The following is a 23,747-nucleotide window of genomic DNA, read 5'->3' as shown; positions in this document are numbered from 1 at the left end:
AAATTGAATTTGAATAAAGACAGCGAAATGGCGAAAGGAAGACCGATTTCTAGCTGATCTCAATGCAGACTGAAATGTACAACAAAAAATGACGAGAAATGGTGTCCAAAAATGTTGCGCAAACATGCAACGAAACAATGAAGAGATTCCTCCAAAATTCTGCACAATAATCATTCACGAGCAAGCTGTTTCGATCTTTCATGCATTGTCAGGGCCACGGAGGAGAGGTTCGTAGACATCCTCGTGATCCCGAGGAGCTTGTTGTTTCATGACAGAAACAGGAATGAACTTGACGACGACAGCGACGAGCAAACTTACAGCGCCGATCAAGACGCTTGTTAACCACAACTCCCAGCTCAGTGGCACGGTTTGTGCAAACTTTCCCAAGAATTCAACGATGATGATCTGGAAAACAACGGTGGAGATCATCACCATCATGAAGGTGTAACTGCTGAACATGCCACTGAACACATTGATCTTCTCCATATCACGGCTGTTTATCTCGTTGAATACCTGCAATACATGCAAAATTATATCCCCTTTGAACAAAGAAAATAAAATATCAGATTTAAAAAAAAAAAAAACTAATGAAAAGGGCTTGAAAACTTTAAATTTTAACGATAAAGACAAAATAAGGGGTGAAGTGAATAGTACCAGGATTGACTTTGTAGAGTAAAAATATGGTTTTTCATTAAAGTGAACAGTACTGGAAGCTTTTCGTTAAAGTTCCCTAAAAAAAAAGCCTGTAAATATCTATTGTAAATGACCAATTTACCCACCACGTTTGACGTCATCCACATTTTATAGAGACGACACATTTGAGAAAGGAAAAAATAACAAATAACATTTAATTGCAGGCCATTCCTGGGCATAACATTGACCAAAACAAAAAGTTCAGAAGGAAAATCAACGGTAAGGTACAACAAGTTGATGGGGAAATTGGCGAAATACTCATAAAAAACTTGGGAAAATCTGATGCAATGTTTCTGAAAATAATTTGATAATTATTTTAATAGCTGAAACAATCATGAATTAAACAGATAAGAACAAAAATAGTACAATGTATATGTAAACACGAAAATTCATGTAACGAATAACAGTAGTACCTGGCAAAACACAAAAGAGTTGAATATGACGGTATTGAGAACGGAATTTGCATCGGAACCAGTTAGCTTCAAAAGCCGGAGTCCGCAAAACTTGAGAACCAGAAGGACAGCAATTTGGTAGATACTCTGGCCAACAATGTTCCTCCACATGATCCCGGTTATGAACTTGACGTTCCTTCCGACCGGTGGTCTTTTCATTAGACCCTCGTTTGGTGGCTCCGTAGCCAGCGCCAAAGCACCAAGAGTATCCATGATCAAGTTCACCCAAAGCATCTGGACAGCCGTGAGAGGCGCGGATCCTGAAAGTTATTTCGCACGATCATTACCGCCTGCAATGCATTTGGTAAATATGTACGTTGAAAGGTTTTGAAGTAGTTCCGCAGATGAACAAACCTGAGACGCATGCTGAAACGAAATTGAGCATCAGAGCTGCGATGTTAACTGTTAGTTGGAACTGTACAAACTTTTGAATGTTGATGTAAACCGCCCGACCCCATCTTGCAACGTTCACTATGCTTGTAAAGTTGTCATCCATTATGATAACATCGGCATTCTCTTTCGCAACCTGTGGACCGGCAGACGTTTAGCCGATTATTAGCATTTAAGAAGAAACCAAATTGTGTAGGATGAGGTTTGTAACAAACCTCCGTTCCCGCAATACCCATGGCAAGTCCGATGTCTGCCTCGTGCAGCGCAGGAGCGTCATTCGTCCCATCACCAGTTACTGCCACAACTTCTCTAAGCTCATTCCTCAACTGTTTCACCAAGGTGTGCTTGTCCAAAGGCAAGGATCGAGCCATTACCTGCACAGAGAAAATTTCACTAATTTCCTGACAGAAAATTCATCCGGAAACTACTTCCCATTGATACAAATGTGAATTTAATGTTAAGAAGTTACTAAAGCAATAGAAAAACTAAAACCTGCAGTTTCGGAATTATTTCCGCCATCTCCTGTGAGCTCTTATTTCGGAAATCTGGCCCTTCTATAGCCAAACCACCTTCTGTCAAAATACCACACTCCGTAGCTATGGCTTTAGCCGTATTAATATTGTCACCGGTGACCATCCTTACAGTAATCCCAGCATCTAAACAAGTCTTCACTGCTTCCCTCACTCCTGGACGCACAGGATCCTTGATTCCAACAACAGCTATTAACGTATATTTATCGTCAGGAATACTGTTTTCACTAGAGGAATCATCTATATTCTTGAAAGCTAAGCATAGAGTTCTTAAAGCTTCACAAGCAAAACCATTTATGATATCTGAGATATTCGTTCTTTGCTCGTCTGATAGAGGCACAGCTTCACCATCAGTGCCAACAACATTATCACACATTTCTAAGATTATTTCTGATGCTCCTTTGCAGAATGCTCGTTTCTTTCCTCCATCAGGTAGAGCCACTAGCACCAACATCTTTTTCCTGACTGAATTGAATGGTTCAACCGTAAGTATCTTATAATCCTCACTGTAAGATTTAAAATCACCTCCCAGAAGCATTCCAAATTCAATTATCGCCGTCTCTGTTGGAGTCCCCATAATGCTATTCTTTCCATCTTCCCCCTTGACTACCTCCGCGCTTGTATTCAGAAAGATGGACTGTAAAAGGAGGTTATGTACTCCTTCAGAAGCTGACTTCAACACGTCATTGTTCTCATTACTCGTTATAGTCTTGGTTTCGTTACAGACCCATATCTTGTTCACAACCATATGATTTGTTGTCAAGGTTCCAGTTTTATCTGTGCAAATACAAGTAGCAGAACCCATTGTCTCACATGCAGAGAGATGCCTCACAAGTGCTTTATCCGACATGAGTTTTTTCATTGCAAAGGCAAGACTTAATGTCACTGCCAGAGGTAGCCCTTCTGGGACTGCAACAACAATTATAATGACGGCAGTCGAAAAGTAATTCAAAAGCATTTGTGCATCTTTGGAAGACCAGTCTTTCATGTGATGGTGAACCGCCTTGTTTACTAAAAACCTTGAAATCAGAACTATAAATGTCAGCACCGCGAAAGCCAAACCAATTTTTCCGATAATGGTTGCAACTCCATTAAGTTTCACCTGCAGTGGTGTCTCATTGTCTCCCCCTTCACTCAGAGTAACCATTAGTCGTCCCCATTCGGTCCTCATACCAACTGATGTCACCAGCATTTTACCAGAACCATCTTGCACTTTGGTTCCTGCAAGAAGAAAAGGTCTATCTTGATTTATGTCCACTGGCTCACTCTCGCCTGACAAGCTTGATTCGTCGACTTGTAAGCTGTGGCCTGATATGAAAATACCATCAGCTGGAACTTGATCACCGATTGAAAGATGAACAATTTCTCCAACCACCAAATCGTAGATAGAGACCTTCTGTCTACGTCCGTCTCTAGTCACCTGAACCATTATGTTTTTCTTCTCCTTGTCCAGTTCTTTAAATTGCAGTGACTGCTTGTAGTCGCTAATTGCAGTCACCAACACTACTAACAATATGCTAACTATTATTCCCAAGCCATCATACATACCTTTCGGCATTCCTTCAGTTGCAATTCCAACACCTATAGAGACCGCAGCAGCAACCATGAGGATAATTAAAGTTAAATCTTGTAAGGCTTCCCAGAGAAACATCAAGAAACCTTTAGAAGGTTTCTCTGCATATCGGTTTAAGCCAAATATATTCTGCCTAATAGGTATCTTGCTTGAAACAACACCATCTTTCAGCGATACAGAAACCTCTCCTGCTAATCCTGATACTCCTCCGTGTCCTTCCAAACCCTTCGTATCATGAGATCGAGCAAAGGATGCAATTTCTTCAGGATCAATGCCAAAACCAGCATCTTTTACTTCTTTGGAAAGATTATATCCCCCACGATTGCCAGCTGAATTGTACAAAAAATTATACATGACTTAGAAAGGAATCAGAAGTTTGAATGAAGGAGATGTAACTATATAAGAAGGATATAATACCATCGATGAATTGCAATGCCGCTTTTTGTACGTAAAGAGCTACACGTATCTTTTCCTGACAAGAATCAACAGAAGCATAGCGAAAATGGTAGATTAAGAAAATAATTAAAACCAGTATTCAGAGTTAAATGAACACGCTTTTCATGCTTAGCAGATGCCTAAAGCCATCAAACCTGATGCAAAACAATCTTGATGCAGATATAATCATATATTATATATCTATTTAACATTGATAAGCCTAAATTTCCTGCCATTGAAGTATTGTTTGATTGAAATACTAGTCTGATGTGCTGACACTGCACGCCATCCTCACACAAGCATATAAATTTTTTCCTTATCAAATGAAAATCCCGACTTTATCAACCTGAAACCTTCATTCCTTTGATTTTCATTCATTTTCTGTCACACTATGAAAGCGCGACGCTTTCAAATGGAGGTAACACAAAATCAACGAAACAGACACCAAGAAAGGCCATTTTCTGAACAATGTGCAGCTTCATGGCATCTGTGGTTGGATTTTTACCTCAATACACATTATGGGAATTTGAGCCTCTTCGTCCCAATTTCTCCCTAGGCCGTAGGCCTCCATTGAACTATTTCATTGTCATTGGTATATTCAACTCCATCAAACCCTCTTCTATTTGTACCACTTTCATATACTTTTTTTGGCGAAACAAGGGGGCCAAACAGCACAAAACAAAGGCACAGAAAGAACTTAGCCCGAGAGTCTATACAGATGACTCTTATTACTCGAAGCCCCACAGATCATCTATCACTTTCGTATACTTGAGACAATCACTTTCATAGAGTGAAAAAATATTTCTTCGATGGTTTAATTGTTTAATTAAGCTTGACATTAGTAACCCCCATGAGCATAAAAACCCATGGCTACTATTCAATAAATAAGTTTAATGCACAGTAATAAAGAGATTCAACACGAAGACCTTTAGAAAATAATAAAGTTTATGAAGATAAAAACATAACTGCTGAAATAAATTCATCAAACTGTAGCAACTCTACTTAGGGAAAAGTTAAGACAGTCTTTTTCTTTCAGAGTAAGAAGAAGAAAAAAAAAAAAAACTAATGAAAAGGGCTTGAAAGTTTTGAGTTTTAATGATAAGGACAAAATAAAGAGTAAAGTGAATAGTACCATGATTGACTTTTTAGTGTAAAAATGTGGTTTTTCGTTAAAGTGAACAGATCGGGTGCTTTTCGTTAAAGTTCTCAAAAAAAAAAAACCACAAATGTTAAAGTTAAGCTAAGAGCTTAACGATTGAGATCAATAGAATTTATCTTCGCTTCTCGAATTTGTAACAATGTAGCGCATTTAGTGGCTTCGTTTGTTGCTCGAGAAGAGGGTTTCATTTTTTGGATGGTCTTGAGCCTTGACTTCAGATATAAACGTTTCCATTCAAATTTTATCATTTTCTTTCAAAGTAAGAATAAAATATATAAGCACAAATGTTAAAGTTAAACTAAGAGCTTAACGATTGAGGTCAGTGGAATTTATCTTCGTTCCTCGAATTTGTAACAAGGCAGCGTATCTAGTGGCTTTGTTTGTTGCACTGGAAAGGGGTTTCATTTTTTGGATGGTTTTGAGCTACAATGATTGTTTAATACTTTAACTTCTGATGTAAACATTTTTATTTGAATTTAATAAAATTCTTACCTTTGGAGGAACAAAAGAAAAAAACCACTAATTCTTGTGGGTCCCAATATTCACAGGTGGGTCCCACCTTTGTAAAGCTCAAAAAATCAAATGAAACGATTTCATTGAACGATACGGACTTTGCAGCTTTGTGGCTGCCTAAACCCAGTGCCAGAGGAGAATTTTTTTTGTGGCCGGAAATATGATCAGATGCATCAAGTATTTTAATACAATTAATTAAATTTTCTTTATAAAAATTTTCAATTAATTATATTATTTTATTGGTACACTAACAAATCTCTCGTATCATATGCCGCCGGCCTAATGGACTTCTGAATAACTTCTGAATAACACCACCACCACCCCTAATGGACTCGTGGATTTTGACCCCTGCCACCTCTCAAAGAATGAGGTTTGCTCACCCGCGCACATGGATATGTGCATGATTTGTGTAAATAGTGTATTGACAAGGTATTCTAACTAATGGTCCGGATCTCTTTCCTCCAAAACCATCAAATCAAGTGATTAGACCTTTAAAATTTGATCTAACGATTTAGTAAAAACTTTTAAAAGTTATAATAATTTTTTACCGTTTGATCAAATTTAAAAGGCCTGGATCACTTGATTTGGTGGCTTTGGAGGAAGAGATCTGAAGAGGATCTCTTTCCCTAACTAATGTATCGTTATGGTAAAATTATTATTCTATTAACATAATGGTGCACTGTTCTAAAAATTATCGCTTAGGACTGCCCTGATTAGTCCCTATACGTTTAAAATTTAAGAAAGTGCGCCTAGACCCTGTTAGGCACTCCCTTAAGTCGCAACTCTTACTTGGACAGAAAATCAATAACTTTCTTTTTGCATTTTGTTTTGTCAATAAAATGTAAGAGACTTCTTGAATACTTGGATGAATACTCATTATGTGTTTGTTCTCTATGTTTTTAATATGTTATAATACTTTATAATATATACGTCATTTATTTTGCAATTTATGTATGCCAATACATTATTGCTAGCCCATTGTGAGGCTAAGCACAACCCCTCCTCCTTAGTGTAGATAATATCGTTTGTTAAAAAAAAACATTTATGTGTTTTTTATAATATAAATAGGTACTTATTTATACAATATATAATAGATTTACTTATCCCCCTAATCCGCCTAGGCCCCCGCCTAGGTCTGACCTAACCGCTTAAGCGTTTGGCCCCAACCGACCGCCCGACTAGTGGTTAGCTCTTTTAGAACCTTGAATGTATGTCGTCAATACACCACGTATCTATATTATGCACATCAGCACAATTCCGATGCGCAGTAAGAATTAATGCTCAAAGCACAATGCAATGGCAAATTGTGCATTGGATTTTAGCACCCAAAAGAAAAACAAAATAAAAGACAGTTTGTGGAGCAATCATCCAACTCAATATTATGCACATCATGATTAATTAGTTGATTACTTGATGATATGTTCATCATCAAAGGCATTTCAAAGCCAAAGATCATACAAATATTATAACAAACAACACATCTACTACAAGTCACTTCTCCCTCACAAGTATAATTATCTAAGACTCGCAAAGGCCTGTTTGGTTTCCAAGAAAATCTTAGGCTCCAAACAAGAGCACAAACACAAACAATAAAAAATTAACACATGCATCTCATCTATTCCTCTGATTTCGCCATAAATTTTTGAAGCCGAAACAGAACGTGACATGCAATTAAAGTAACGAGCCATCGAGTAGTTTGAATGTGACAAACACAATGGCGAGAATCGAAATAATTAGTTGAAGAAATTATATATAGGAACGACGATGATCCAGATATTGAAAGGAACCTGGAGGTTCTTGCGCTTCCGCTCGTCCTCGGCGCGCTTGGCGAGATCAGCGACCATGCGGAACCTTCGGGTAGGATTCTTGACAATGGAAACCGCGGATCTCCACCGCTTCAGGGCCTCCTCGGACGGCCGTTTGGGTTCGACGTCGAAGTGCGTCCGCAAGTATTCCTCCATTTTCTCTCTCATGATTTCTCTCTCTCTTCTTCTGAATACGACGACGATGACCACTCTGACCGACTCGCTCTGTGTGACTGAGTTCGTTTGGATCTGTGAATTAGTTCGTAGAGAGAGATAGAGTTTTATTTGGTGTTATAGAAACGTTCAAAAGGAAGCCGACAATGGCGGGAATGTTTGTGTATTAAGAGTATGTTTTGCACAAAATCTCGAGGGGAGATATTATCTATAAATTACCGACTAATTAGCTCAAAACTAATTAGCTAGCTAACCAAAACTAATTAGCATGCAAGGCGAAGCCAAGATTTTGTAGCAATGTGGGCGTGACAAAGAAGTTCTCTGGTATTAATTAAAATACGTCTGTTCACAATTATTTCATACATGTTTTCATATTTATAGTCATATGCATGACTGATATATTGTATCAAATTTAATTTCCGATACATGATTTTAGTCATTTGAAAAGGTCCAAATTCAAATCTCCTCGATGAAATATTTATAATCTAAGGGTAATGCTATATAGACTAAAATTTTAAACTAAATGATATGTCAACAGTAAGAAATAAGAACATTAATCAACACTTAAATAATAATTCAATATTTTCTATAAGAAAACAAAGTTTGCTATGTATAATTTAAGGCGAAATGAACAATAAGCAAGTGTTTCGGGTACTTAATCCATTTATTGTATCTAGTGTTCTAAAAATCAAATCACATTTTATTGGCAGAAAACACAATAATTTTTTTTTAATTCATATGATATTATCTACATTAAAAAGTCAGGAAGTGGGCTAAGCTCACAATAGGCAAGCAATAATTTAGTTCGAATTTGCTTTTGGTCATAATCAAACCTAATACTTCTCACTTACTGAAAAAAATAATTATGGTCTACCCTACACTGTAATATTAAGTAACAACATAATGCTTTAGAGAAAGAAAAATCACAATGTCATGGATTCACTATGTCCTTCACAATATTATTATAAGTGTCGTGCTTTTTCCCCAAGCCTTTCACAATTCATTCATTTGATTGATACTTTCCCTTTTTTGCTCATATTGATCCTTGCTTTGGGTTTAAGGATTTCTTTCCTCGTTTCAGCTTGGAAATGGCCATCCAAATAAGTTAAGGAATAGCAAAAAAAATTTGTTGTTTTACGTACGCATTTGCCCTTTAAAAGAAAGGGAAATTAAATTAGGTATAGTGTATTTTTTTGCTCACCCAATACTGGTTGTTATAAATTAGTTTAAATTTCGAGTTTCATGTATTAGATCAATTAAACAAACTAATCAAACGGAATTGGGGTGAACATCAAAAAGGGAAATATTGATGAAACATACTCTAATTGTTGTGTGATATGAGATGCAAGTAGTGGATTGCTTTAATGGTTATGTTTTTTCTTTCCAACCCACTGCGTTCCGGTCTCAAGCCATCTATCTTTTTGTACTTTACATAAACTTAGTATAAATTATCCTATAGTTTGTCAAAAAAAAAAAAAAAAGGGAAAATTAGGTTCACATCCTTCTTTTTGTTACTCTATTGGTTAAAATCCTATTCATTTTGAATTTTTGATCAAGGTCCTTGTGTATTAATAACATCATGTTGTGGTCTATTTTATCTGACAGAGAGAATAGGGCTGGCGGCAGAGAAAGAGAGAATAGAGATGTGTATTTGTAGAATTGTAGGGGAATGTGTGTGTTGTTATCCCTCCTACATTGTGCCTTTATTTATAGTAGTAAAGGTAGAGAAGATATTTCTTCTCCTCCAAGTAATACAAGTTGTAATAGGAAAGGATAACTAGAATCAATGCTTATCTAGGATTTACACAATCATACTTAAACTAGGAATGTTTACAACACTCCCCCTTGAGTGGGTAAATACTCAAGGTAGATTCAGCATCATGCAGAAGTTGAGGAAGTTGACTCGTCGGCATTGATTCCAAGGAACAACGCTTATTCTCAATAAGGTAGGAACTTGCATAAGTAGTAAGTCTCACTAAAAAAAACCCTAAGGCTATGGCAAAAACCCGAGTAGGGACAAAATCCATAATCTAAGGAAAAATGCGTGAGAAATGCAAAGTCAAAAGAAACGTCTACAGGACGTCATCAGGGATATGACCAGCCCAAGGTGGGTGCCTCGTTAAAACCTAGTTAGGTAGCAAAAACCCAGTGGGAAAAATGCTCCTAATCGTAGGGAAAAAGAGTACATTAAGATCAAGCAAGTATCCAGAAGATACTCCCCCTGAGTTTGACATAATTCCAAAGAGAAATAGCAAAGTTACAACTCAGAAAGTTTACGCATACCAATTCCATGAACAAGCCTCTGAAACGTCGCCTTCGGTAGTGATTTGGTGAAGAGGTCGGCCAGATTGTCTTATGATCGGATTTGCGTGACTTCAATCTTCTGATGCTCTTGTTGTTGATGTGTAAAGAAGAACTTCGGCGCAATATGCTTGGTGTTGTCTCCTTTGATGTAACCCTTCTTGAGTTGTTCGATGCAAGCTGCGTTGTCTTCAAAAATCGTCGTCGGGGCATTAACGGCGGGATGAAGATCACAGGAGCTTCGAATATGGCCCACTACTGCTCTCAACCAAAAGCATTCCCGAGTTGCTTCATGTAAGGCGAGAATTTCAGCATGGTTAGACGAAGTGGCAACTAAGGTCTGTTTAGTTGACCTCCAAGATATTGCGGTGCCTCCAACGGTAAAGACATAACCCGTTTGAGAACGCGCCTTGTGCGGATCAGATAAGTATCCAGCGTCGGCATAACCAACAAGGCGAGAATCAACCCGATGAGCATAGGGTGCGGCATCACTCGAGGATTCGTAGGGATAGAATAAGCCCAAATCCGTAGTACCCTTAAGGTAACGGAAGATGTGTTTCACGCCAGTCCAGTGTCTGCATGTTGGTGCATTGCTGTATCTTGCCAAAAGATTAACAGCGAAGGAGATGTCGGGTCTAGTGCATTGAGCTAAGTACAATAAAGTGCCTATCGCACTTAGATAAGGAACTTCAGGCTCCAAAATCTCTTCATCATCCTCCTTCGGACGGAAGGGATCTCGTTTTGCATCTAGCGTACGAACGACCATAGGAGTACTCGAAGACTTCGCTTTATCCTCATTAAAACGGCGCAACACCTTCTGGGTGTAGTTCGATTGATGTACTAAAATTCCATCCGAACAATGCTCTATCTCGAGACCGAGACAGTATCGAGTCTTACCTAGATCTTTCATCTCAAATTCCAACTTCAGGTGCGAAGCAGTTCTCGCGAGTTCTTCAGGAGTTCCGATGAGATTCATGTCATCGACATATACTGCAACAATCGCAAATCCGGAATGTGACTTCTTAATGAACACACAAGGGCATAGTTTGTTGTTCACATATCCCTGACTAGTCAAATACTCACTCAGACGGTTATACCACATTCTTCCGGATTGTTTCAAACCGTATAGTGAACGCCTCAGCCGAATTGAGAGCGTGTTCCGGGGTTTGGAAATATTTGAACCAGTCAATGTAAGTCCTTCGGGAACTTTCATATAAATTTCCATATCAAGATCCCCATAGAGATACGCGGTTACTACGTCCATCAGCTGCATATCCAGTTTTTCGGAAACTACCAAACTGATAAGGTATCGAAAGGTAATCACATCCATAATGGGTGAGTAAGTTTCGTCATAGTCAATCCCGGGGCGTTGTGAGAAACCTTGTGCTACAAGACGAGCTTTGTAACGCACAATTTCGTTCTTCTCATTACGCTTCCGAACGAAAACCCACTTGTAGCCAACGGGCTTCAATGTGGAGGAGTAGGAACTACAGGTCCAAACACCTTACGTTTCGCAAGTGAATCAAGTTCGACTTGGATTGCTTGTTTCCAGTTTGACCAATCAGCTCTACGTCGACATTCATCAACGGAACGCGGTTCAATGTCATCGCTCAACATGATCTCAGTAGCTACTGCAAATGCTAATGCATCGTCGACAATCATCTCATTTCTACGCCACACATCATCTAAGCTAGCATAATAGACCGAAATCTCACGATTCTCGGAAGGAGGATTCGTCTTTTCAAGGACGCTTCCATAATCTAGAATTTCCTCATGAGTTGGGTAAAATAAGTAAGCGATAGTCGGATTCACGGTAGGCTCTTCAGGACCTTGTGCCGTGGTTTTCCTCTTCCGGGGGTGTGAATCCTTTGAACCAAGGGGTCTGCCACGCTTTTGTGTAAGGGCAGATGATTGGCTAGCCGCTAATGTACGTGGATCACCAGAATTGGCGTCCCAGGCTTCCAGGAGGGTAGTCCGTCGTACATTTGGTACATCCATCTTTGCAGGCGTATTCGCAGCTGGAATATGTGATCTTGTCACGCGCGCTAGATCGGTGAAAGCATCTTGCATGCTCTGAGCTATGCTCTGGAGATCTAATATGCGCTGCACTTCAGCTTCAGACTGAGCGGTGCGGGGATCTAAATGAGACAAAGTGGGAGTCGTCCACGATAATTCGCGTCGTTCATTAGGAACGTTGACGTTCTTATCTCCCCCTAACGACGGGAAGACTGTCTCATAGAAGTGACAATCCGTGAAACGAGCGGTAAACAGATCGCCTGTCAAAGGTTCTAAGTAACGAATAATCGAAGGAGAATCATATCCGACATAGATTCCCATCCTTCGCTGAGGCCCCATTTTTGTACGTAAGGGCGGCGAGATCGGCACATAGACCGCACAACCAAAAACGCGCAGATGCGATATGTCGGGTTTGCATCCGGTGACCAACTGAAGGGCACTAAATGGTTGTGTCGCAACAGGCCTCAGGCGGACCAACTTTGCTACGTGCAATATTGCATGGCCCCAAGCAGCGATCGGGAGCTTGGTACGTATGACCAACGATCGAGCAATCATTTGTAAACGCTTAATGAAAGCCTCTGCCAGGCCGTTCTGGGTGTGAACATGGGGTACAGGATGTTCAACTTCAACCCCAACCGACATGCAATAGTCATCAAAAGTTTTAGATGTGAATTCTTCAGCATTATCCAATCGAATAGATTTGATCGGATAATCAGGGTGGTGAGCCCTGAGCTTGATAACATGAGCCAACAGTTTGGAGAATGCAGCGTTCCTTGTGGACAATAAGCACACGTGTGACCAACGTGTAGAAGCGTCAACCAAAACCATAAAAATATCTAAATGGTCCGCAGGGAGGTTGAATCGGTCCACAAATGTCCCCCTGAATCCGTTGTAGAAAAATGGGAGGATTCGAACGAATCTTGTCATAAGAAGGCTTAGTAATAAGCTTTCCCATAGAACATGTTTGACATGCAATTTCATGGATTGAACCTAAGCTTCGGGTTAGTGGATGCCCGTGTGAAGTTTTGAGGATACGGCGCATCGCTATTCGTCCAGGATGTCCCAAACGATCATGCCAAAGTGTAATTTCGTGCGCGGTCCCTGTGGTAGGGCCGGCCACATAGTGGCATTCTATGAGGCGTATGGTCGTAGTATACAGACCACTCGGGCTACGCTCCATCTTCTCTAGAATACGCTTCTGGCCATATTCGTAGGAAGTTACGCACAGAAATTCAACTCCGTTTTCTACGTGGGTTTCAGCGTGGTAATTGTTATCTCTAATGTCCTTGAAACTTAGTAACGTTCTTCCGGAACGTGGAGAATAGAGTGCATCAGCAATGGTCAAGATTGTACCATTGGACAACATTATACGTGCCTTACCGTATCCTTCGATCAGGTTGGATGGGCCTGAGAGGGTTGTCAGAGGTGCATTCTTAGGTACGAAGTTAGTGAAATAGATGCGTTCACGCAAAACAGTATGCGTGGTTGCACTATCTGCCAGACAACTAACTTTCCCACTAGTCATACCTAGAATGAAAAATTAATTTGAATCGGTCACATGCATAAAAGTTTATAAAAACAAGTATCAATTCAAAATAATTTCATTTATTCAAGGATTAAAAACTTAATATCCAAAATAAATCGCCAACTAATAATCCAAAACATAAAGGAAAATAGTTCAAAATCAACCAAAAAAACAAGGTGGGGTTCGGCCACTAGGTGGAATTCGGCCCCAATTGTCTTATTTCAACTGAAAAATAAGTCTATGTCTAAGATTCTAATCTTCCATAGGAGTGGTATCCTCTTGAAAGTTAGAAACCTCCATCTTTGTAGTCTCCGGTTCGTCCACTTGCATGAAGTTTGATTCAAACTTCTTACGACGAGAATGATATTCATCTACAACCTTCTTGGGAGCACGGCAAATACGGGACCAATGGTCCTTTGAACCACAACGATAGCACATATCGTCATTCATTGTGGCAAGTGCTTTGCCTTTATTCTTGAAGTTCGGGGCCTTGGGAGCGAGGTTTGGGCGCTTCTGGGCTTTGTTTCCTCCCTTGGATGGGCCTTGGCTCTGTTGACCTTGGTGGGATGGCTTCTGGCCGCCCTTACCACGCCTCTTTTGGCGTTTTGGGTGCTGATTAGTGCTATAATGTGCTTCAGGCACAACAGTAGCCCCAGTAGGTCGAGCTTGATGATTCTTCATCAATAGCTGGTTCTGCTTTTCAGCAAGAAGTAAAACAGAGATCAAATCCGAGAACTTAGTGAACTTCTGAGCTCTATATTGTTGCTGCAGGACAATATTAGAAGCAGAGAAGGTCGAGTAGGTCTTCTCCAGGAGATCCTCTTCAGTCAAAGTTTCATTGCAAAACTTGAGAAGTGATCGGATTCGACAAACTTCATAATTATATTCATTCACAGACTTAAAGTCTTGGAAGCGCAAGTGCTGCCAGTCATGTCTTGCTTCAGGCAAGAATATGTCCTTTTGGTGATCGAAACGATCAGCCAAAGCGACCCATAATGCACGTGGATCCTCCTCAGCAAGGTACTCAGTTTGCAGAGCGTCATGGACATGTCTTCGGATGAAGATCATAGCAGTGGCTTTTTCAGCTTCGCCAACAGGTGCATCTGTTGCTTCTTCAATAGCAGGACGCAAGTTCTTTGCAGTGAGGTGGAGCTTCACATCTTGAACCCACTTGAGGTAGTTCCTTCCAGAAACCTCCAAAGCGGTGAAGTCGAGTTTGTTCAAATTCGACATGTTCCTATCACAAAATGGATGAACAAGATGTGGTTAGTGTAATGGAGAAAAATCAATCCATTCACATAGGAGTAGAACATACAGGTTCTAATAGACATGTATTGGTTTAATTTCGCATGAAAAACTTCGGGTTTCATGGGTGATATGTTTAAGTGAAAACTTCGGGTTTTCAAACAAGGCATGTTTAGAAGAAACTTCGGGTTTCAAAGTAATTATGAACTTCAGGTTCATATATTCCTGCAGGCAAACACAAATATATATGCAAACAAATATGCAAAGAATATATGCAGAAATATTGTATAATGATAAGTGGATTAATTTATTTTTGGTCTTCGGGGCCAAATTAAAGTGTGGGTGAAAATATAAAACCCATATTATTTAAAAAAAAAAATTAAATAATAACATCTCGGGGCCTAAAAATATAGGCCGAGAATAAATTTGCGGTCCAAAAGAAAATATGAAGCCACGGGTGGCTTGAAAATTTCGGTCCGTGAGACCTAGGCCCAAAAAATGGACTGGGGAGGGTCTCGGGTGTAGGCTGCAGGCCTACGGGGTGGACTGGGCTGCGTTAAGCAGCCAAAAAAAACTTTTTTTTTCGCGGGCGGGCCACATCAGGTTGGCCCAAAGAAACAAAAAAAATTCTCTTTTTTTTTTGGTATGGGCCGCTGCAGGTGAGCCCTGGAAATAAAAAAAAATTTGTTTTCTTTGCGGGCTGGGCCGCTGCAAGCGAGCCCAGCTAAAAAAAAATAATTTTTGTGTTTTTTCTTTTGTTACACAGGCCGAGAGACAGAGCCTGAGTAGGGCTCGGGAAAGAGGTCCAAAGAAATCCCAGCCGTGCTGGGTGTGCGATGCCGAAGAAGAAAGTCGGAAAATTTTGACGGCGTCGGGGTTGTTGGGACTTGGGGTGAGTCACGGTTGTCGTGGACAACCACGGAGATAAGAAAATCTCAACGTTTCAACAACTATAAAACCCTAAAAAAAAATTGAAATCGAATTTTTCAAAAAAAATTCCGACGAGATTCCGGTGAATCTCGGTTCAATTACCGACATGGGACGACTTTAGGTCGTTTATAGCAAGAATTAATAGGTTCGTGGTTGTGGCTGTAGGCCACTCCATGATCGGGGGACACCATGAAGGGTGTCGGGATTTTGGGTTTTTGGGGCTTGGCTCCGTGGGTTTCTAGGAACAAGGAGAGCTGAATGCTCTCTGATTTGCGTGTGATACCCCATCTGCAGGATGGTGGTCACGGGTTCGAAAGAACTCATATCCCAATCGCAAAAAAAATGTTTTTTGTTTTTGTTTTTATTTTCAATTCAATTATATTATATGCATGTATAATTTTAATGAATCACATATTTATGTTGATGCATATGCATATAATAGTTTCAATGCATGTACATATGTAAGATTCAATTCATGGTAAATATCAAATTCACATAATTGTAGCAATTTTGATTATGAAGCATACACAATTTATGTAGAATCTAAAATACGTTAAACGTAAAGTTGGGTCATGCATCATGGTGAATGTTTATGCTATCAGGGCTTGCAAAATATCGAGTTAAAAGCCGTTGTTTGGAAAGAACCTGATTGCGTGATGATATGGATGAACTGGTTTGATGCAGAAAAAAAAATCTCTAACGTCAGATTCCTAAGCGCAGCGGTAGGAGCGTGCTGATAACGTGTTGTGGTCTATTTTATCTGACAGAGAGACTAGGGTCGGCGGCAAAGAAAGAGAGAAGAGAGATGTGTGTTTGTAGAATTGTAGGGGAATGTGTGTGTTGTTATCCCTCCTACATTGTGCCTTTATTTATAGTAGTAAAGGTAGAGAAGATATTTCTTCTCTCCAAGTAATACAAGTTGTAATAGGAAAGGATAACTAGAATCAATGCTTATCTAGGATTTACACAATCATACTTAAACTAGGAATGTTTACAACACATCATTAATTATTTGAATAATAAAATATTTTTATTTTTACATATATTCCTTTTGTGTTAAAAATGTTACAATTAGTATATTTATATTTATGGCTAAATTTTTTTTTATCATATATTTTTATTTTTAGTTTGTACCTATTTTTAATTTGCAAATATTTTTTAATTTGTACCAATTTTCTTTTCATTTTTAATTTGTACCCATATATTAGTTTCTTTTTCTGCCCATATGTTTTAAAGCTTTATTTGTGTTTGTACTCATGTGTATACGGTCACATGACATTGTATATTTAATCAATGATAGAAAATTTTCATATGGTATATTTATGTTATGCCTAAACTTTGTATCATATATTTATATTTTTAATTTGTACCCACTTTTAATTTGCAACATTTTTTTTTTAATTTGTAGTATTGTTTTTTTAGTTTTATTTTGTACCCATGTATTAATTTCTTTTAGCGCCTATATTTTTAAAAATTCATTTGTACTCATAATTTTTAATCTTTTATCTGTACCCTAATTTATTTATAATGTACCCATTCTTCTTTATAAATATATCACTTTGTTATATGTGAAATGTACCAATTTTTTTAACACTATGGATACATTCTTTGCCATTTATTATTTCTTATTTTTACATAGTTTTTATCCATTTATTCAATCAAAATGTTTGACTTTTTTTTATTGTAAGCGTTTCTAATAGTATTATAATGAAGGATTTTAAATTTATAGGATTTTAAATCTCATAAAATATCAAACAATTAATGTCAAAACTATAAAAATATAAATATTAATAGTAATATATTGAGGTGTACAAAGTCAAGGGACCTTGATCAAACTTTGAATACTATTAAGGTTTTAATCAAAGAATGTTAAGGATTAGGGACCGCATCCAAAGTATCCCAAAAAAATCATCTTATATGGGGTGATATGGGATACTGCAATCTAAGTCAAAATCTGATCCAATTAATCCAGTTACAAATGGGATACACATGACAAACCTAAATTTCAACCAACGAATACAAACGGTATTTCTATTCTAAATATTGCTAAGAAGAGAAGAAGAAGAAAAAATAAATAAAAAAAATAAAAAAAGAGTTTGACGTAGTGGTTTAAAAATAATTAGCCTAACTAGTAGGACAATCCAACACTTACAACACGAATTGGTGTTGACGTGCTAGATGACAAGCATAATTAGAGAACCAGTATTAACAACACGATCCAATCATGCAACCTCAAAATACTCCACCACCACCATAACCTCCTACACCGCCCTCACCACCGCCGCCATAGCCTCCTCCACTGCCACCACCCCCACAGCCTCCACCGCTGATGCTGCCAACATGACTATTTACGGTAGCTACAGCAGTTGAATTAGCCAAAGTAAAACCAGCTGCTCCCAAAACAGCCACACCACCGTCTTTGGTTCCACCACTTTCAACATCGCGGCGCAGAGATCGTTGATAGGAGTGGTATGACACGGTGCCTGGTGATGATTCATCCATCACGTTATATGTTGTATAAATATAGAAACAAGAAAAAACTAATGCAGCCACGATTGCAACCCCAGTAGCACAATATGCAGCGAATGGCATCATCTCGCACAAGTTTATCGTTAAAAATAAAGGTTTTACGATAAAATTCCAGAATTCTTTGATAATCTCACAGTATTATTCTTTCTTCCCCATCTTAAATCAATTTATAAGAGAACAAAAGTAATAAATAGGAAATAAAATCAAAATAAACCGGCCCTAAAAAAAGTAAGCTTGGTATCTAAGCTTGATTGGAAGTGATTTTAAAATGACTGAAAACATTTTTTATGAAAATGTTTTTTAAACCAATCCTTAATAAAAACACAAGTAAATTCCGGAAGAACACTTGAAGTGTTTTTAGATCCCAAAAACATTTTCTATAAAACATTTCCAGTCATTTTAAAATCACTTTCAAACACTCTAAAACAAAGAATCTTTAATTAAATCAAATCAAAAATAATTTCTATTTTACTTTTTAACACCCCCTCAAACTCATTATTTAATAAAATAAAATCCGTAATTAAATGAAGTAGATTTAGTCAATAATTCTCAATATATGAGAAAGGGCGCGTAGTGCACGCTTTATATATACCTTACATATCGCGGATATCAGACATTTTTGTCGCGCCCCATTCCAAGAAAATTGAGAAATACCAATTTTCGAATTAAGGCATGATTGATTTATTTAAAATCATAATTGTAAAGCTCTTATTACACATTGAAATGTGTTGCACGGACTCCATACTCTCCACCAAATACTTTGATAAATTTTATTCAAAACTTACATGTCTATGGATTAAATTAATTGATTGGCATGCTAATTTAATTGGGTGATGCTGTTTATCTTGTACACTCAATTGAAATTCAAGCTAGCATGGAGTGTTTCTTCTTAATGGTGTAAGTGTATATTAAATGGTAAAAAAGATATAATGTATTAATTTCTTTTTTCTTTTTCAAAAAAAAAAAAATTAAAGGCAAAAACTAACCATGGTTAATGTTTTAGATGTGTGACACAATTCTACAAAGACCGAGCTGCATAAAAACTAACCATAGTTAATGTTAACGGAGTCTATGTTCGCATCTGCTTGTTGGCAAACTCATGTCATGTGCCGCCATAAGTTTGACAGGGTGTTGAAAAATTAGTTATTTATTTTATTGTTATTTATGGTTTTCTTGTGGGCCAAGGATAAAGATTTCTTGCCCATTAAGGTTTAGGGTTTATTTTATGTTTCACTATATATATGAGTGTTTGTATTCATTTATTTTATATAAGTCTGACAAGATATATTCTTGAAGGGTTATGTAGTTGCCTCAGCGATTTTGTAATTTTTCTTTGTTTTTCGTCAATAAAGAGATATTTGTAGTTTTATCATATGGTGCCGTTTGTTCGTTTGCGCGGTCTAATGTCCTAACTTATGAATTAGTTATTAGTCAATCTTAAATCTGGGTAGATGAGTTTATGAATTAGATCCCATTTTTCTTGTTATTTTACTGGTTTAGTACATGGAACTTGTTTGTTAATTTCTTTGTACTTAATTAGATATCTCAAATGTTTTCGATTTGACTAATATTTTGCAAGGATGATTTATAAGGTTCAACTTGAAAAATAGACTGTTCAGATAGTTGAAGTTCAATATGATGGAACCCCATAACTAATCCCCATTTAAAAAAAATAAAAATATATTCCCTTAAAAGCCTCAATATACATATATACACGATGCTAGTTTTCAGAAGGGCATCAAAAGAACTTATTGGCTATTAGATTTCTTTATGTTCCGAGACTTTTAATGAGATTGCTAAGCGTGGTCGCGGCTTGTGTGTTTTAATTTGTACATTTCTTTTATTTTTTGCATCCTTCATACCTCATTTTTTTTCTATGTATTTACTACTAACACGGAAAAGTGAAATAACAAAATCGAAAACTAAAATAGCTATAAAATGAGTGTTCAAAGTGTTTCTAATGCATTTTAAAGAAAGAAATGGATGACAAATTTCTAATTTTGTCCAAATTAAAGGTTATTCACAGGAAAAAAAAATATTCCTACTAACACCACAAAAATGATAGAATTAAAAAGTACAACTGCTTTTCATGAGTAACATTTAACATGAATAAAATAAAGAATTTGTCATTTATTTCTACTCTCAAATACTTTTAATATATAAATAGTCATATCCAAACAAATTTTTCTATAATTATACATACAAATTGACACACCACGACCAAAGTCGAGACGTATTGGCCATCACGTGAGGGTAACATAGCCAAGTGCGCAATAGAAGTGTATACGATAATAAGAAAATGCGAATAAATAAAAACCAACCTAAGCTAATTTAACTAGTGATAATGACACGCTTCGATCCCGATATTCCTCGAAATTCCAAGATAAGCACGTTCTGGCCGACATCCGAAGGTGACGAAAGCCATTTATTGAATGCAAATGCTGAGAACAAGGAATAAATAAGACTTATAAATATAAAAGATAATGAATATGCATTTTAGGAACGTGTTCAGAGCACACAACTAATCTAGAACGCTTAAATAATTAATATAAAATTGAATGAACAAAGGAGTGGGTCCTATACCGAGAGGACTCGAAGATGCCAATGCGGAAGTGCCTTGACGTCGGGATTGTATGCCTCGATTCTAAATTCTGAAGGGGGCGCAAAACAAACATAAGTGGACTAAGTTGATATATATATATATATATAATAAAACAGTTATCAACATACTAACCCCCAGGTTTTATGAAAACACATATATATCATGATAAACATAGGTTTTCCAAAACCTAGCATGTCGTGCAATATCTCAAATCATAACTTGTATGTATAATAACCACTAGTGAATGTTTAATAACTCTCCAGGCTCCATGCCGGCTCCCCGTCTCTAAGCAAATAGTCAGAGGAAAGTTACCCCCAAGCACCATGCCAGCTCCCTGTCCCTGTGCTAATAGCCAGAGGAAAAACACTTCAAGCCCTATGCCAACACCATAACCGTCACCCGAGACAGATCGGAATCTATCCATTCGTCCTATAGCGGAATAGGGACCACTAGGTAAGTACAAAACCATTGAACATATATATATTGAAAAACAACTTCATAGTATAAAGTCATCCATCATCTATACTATAAATAGGTGTTTGAAACATGTTCTAAATATCATATCGTCATCCATCAGATATTCTATAAGAACACGGGTTATAGGAAAAATAGTAATAATTCAAAATAGCCTCAGTAAGCATGTTATCTCAAAGCGTTTCATAGAACATAATTGCTAAATCATGCTTTTCCATGTATGCATTTCTACTATTAAAACATGCATTTTAGAAGGGGTCCACTCACAGATACTTTGCCGCTGAAGAGTCACGCAAACTAGCAAAGACGGAGACGCCACAAATAATTGCCCCTAAGCACATAAAGGGTCAAATTAATAAAACTCTATTATAACAATTGAATTTGGGAAAACAGATATTGGAAACGGATTTAGGACGTCGAATTACCCTAAGAAGTGTCCCGGGTATTTTTCCATGAAATATTCCACCAGGTTGGGAGTTAGGTTTAGGTTAAAGGGTTTAGTGGGCCGAAGGCCCTAGGTTCAAAGGGTTTGGGTTTTGGGTCATTTGGGCCATAAGGCTTAGGTTGATAGAAATGGGGCTTGGGTTAGGCTAGGTTAGAGGATTAGGTTTTGGGTTTGGGCCGACTACATAGCCTAATTGTTTAGGCTGGGTTTTTGAAAAGGGTTTAAAAGGTTTTGGGTTGAGGTGACTCGTTTTCCAGCCAAACCATTATGATTTGACCGGCGTGTAGGGTATCAATCTCTTCATCTCGTCGAGTACTACAACTTTCATGTTTGGATCACTTGATTTGGTTAAGTAACGAATAAGTTATGAGCGTTTGAAAGTGTGCCAAAAACGGGCCAAATCCCTGGCCTGAAATCAGGTCACCTTAACCCAAATCGGGGGTGTGGAACAAGAAGAAAGAAAGGGAGAGAAAGTGATGGGAAGAGAGAGAGAGAACTGTGTGTGGGTGTGTATATGTTAGAAATCAGAAAAAATGGGAGAGCCGGGGGAACCAAATCAGAGGTGGGCCCCTTGGCACACCAATTAAGACCCAAAAACAATTTTAAAAGAAAAAGATCTAACCCAAGATGTAATTTCACGAAAATACCCTATTCGTTCCAATAAAATCGGGACGGGTTGTTACAGATAATAAATAAGTGCGTGAAAGTGGTCAAGTACCAAATACAAGTATTCAGAGCATAGGCAATCCAACAGTGCAGTCAAACCAAGTAAGTGCTAATTATACAAAATAGGGAGAAGATCCCTACTTATTTATGGATATATCAAAATTGCTGGGAAGTCCTCGTGAGCCACCCAAAGATGATCAACTACCTAGAACCTAGAAGGGCGCAAAACAGAAGAGTGAGTGGGCAAAAACAAAACGTTTGAAAACACGTTTATCTTTTATGAACATAATAACCCCTCATTGTAAAACCCATATAATTTCCAGAAAATAATACTACGTATATATGAAAAGCAATGCATAAGTGCATTGATACCCAAAATATGCCATGTCATAACGTTTCAGCTCTAAATCATGTAAGCCAGGTGTAGAATCAATATAAAATAACATGTCAGTTGGAGTCACCTAATGTGACCTATACGACTGGAACCATAGCTCATCAACCTAGGCTAGCACACGAGTCGAACTCACTTGATGTGACTTGTACGACAGGCTAGGTATAAATATGTACGCTCAAGTGCTACGATCACATGAGGGCTGTGCGATAAATCGCGGGTCACCTATGAGTCGGAACCACCTATTGTGGTCTGTACAACAGGCTGGCACCAAACTTGAATCTAAGGTGAGTGTGCGGTACAAGAGTTGAACGATCACATGAAGGATGTGCCCAAATCCCCGGGCAAGAGCACTAATACCGGGTGCAGCCTTGATGAGCTCTAAATAAATACATGCGTACCAATGCAACACAACCCATTCAATCACATCATACTCACCTGAAGCTTACATGAGTTTCCACAGCATCACCCAATATAATTCACATGTAACAGTGCAATACTTAAAGTGCAACTCATTACGACATGGCATTCAAAGTATAAATCATTTAAGAAAACGTTTTGGAAACCATATCATATATATATATATATATAAAGAAAATGCCCACTCACTGATAAGTAGCAGGATCGTAGCCCTCTAGCCTCGCTTGTCCACGCTCGTCCTCAAGGTACGTCTCACTTATATGTGAAATAACTAATTTTACATTAATTTTAAAGCACATACACAAACCTAATGAACAACTTCTCATATGTTGCTCAAATAGGGTGTTTGAATATACCAACGTGATCTACTCAACAACATGAACACCCCCATATTTTTAGAATAATTTTTAGACGTCACACGCGCCCTCACGTGGCGGCCACGCGCAAGCACATGCCTGACACACTGACGGAATCCCTAA

The 23,747-nt window shown here is 38.0% G+C and overlaps 1 protein-coding gene and 1 long non-coding RNA gene across 2 annotated transcripts; both read right to left on the bottom strand.

The window, feature by feature from the left end:
- Positions 1 to 33: 33 nt before the first annotated feature.
- Positions 34 to 7,831, bottom strand: LOC103438470 (calcium-transporting ATPase 4, plasma membrane-type-like). Its single transcript, XM_008377011.4, has 7 exons — positions 7,533 to 7,831; positions 4,056 to 4,110; positions 2,028 to 3,967; positions 1,751 to 1,909; positions 1,500 to 1,671; positions 1,107 to 1,405; positions 34 to 513 (listed from the first exon to the last, which is right to left on the bottom strand). Exons 1-7 carry the CDS (start codon positions 7,716 to 7,718, stop codon positions 199 to 201), a joined length of 3,126 nt encoding a protein of 1,041 aa, XP_008375233.2. The 5' UTR covers positions 7,719 to 7,831; the 3' UTR covers positions 34 to 198.
- A 12,659-nt stretch (positions 7,832 to 20,490) lies between these two features.
- On the bottom strand, positions 20,491 to 21,609 carry LOC139197458 (uncharacterized). The gene is made up of 3 exons (XR_011582896.1): positions 21,185 to 21,609; positions 20,854 to 20,921; positions 20,491 to 20,711 (listed from the first exon to the last, which is right to left on the bottom strand). It is a non-coding gene; the product is annotated as an uncharacterized lncRNA (long non-coding RNA).
- Between the last annotated feature and the right edge of the window lie 2,138 nt (positions 21,610 to 23,747).

Source organism: Malus domestica, chromosome 07 (genome assembly GCF_042453785.1).
Source record: "Malus domestica chromosome 07, GDT2T_hap1".
NCBI lineage: Eukaryota > Viridiplantae > Streptophyta > Magnoliopsida > Rosales > Rosaceae > Malus > Malus domestica.
The sequence above is the reverse complement of the archived record's forward strand: the minus strand, read 5'-3'. Positions and strand labels throughout refer to the sequence as shown.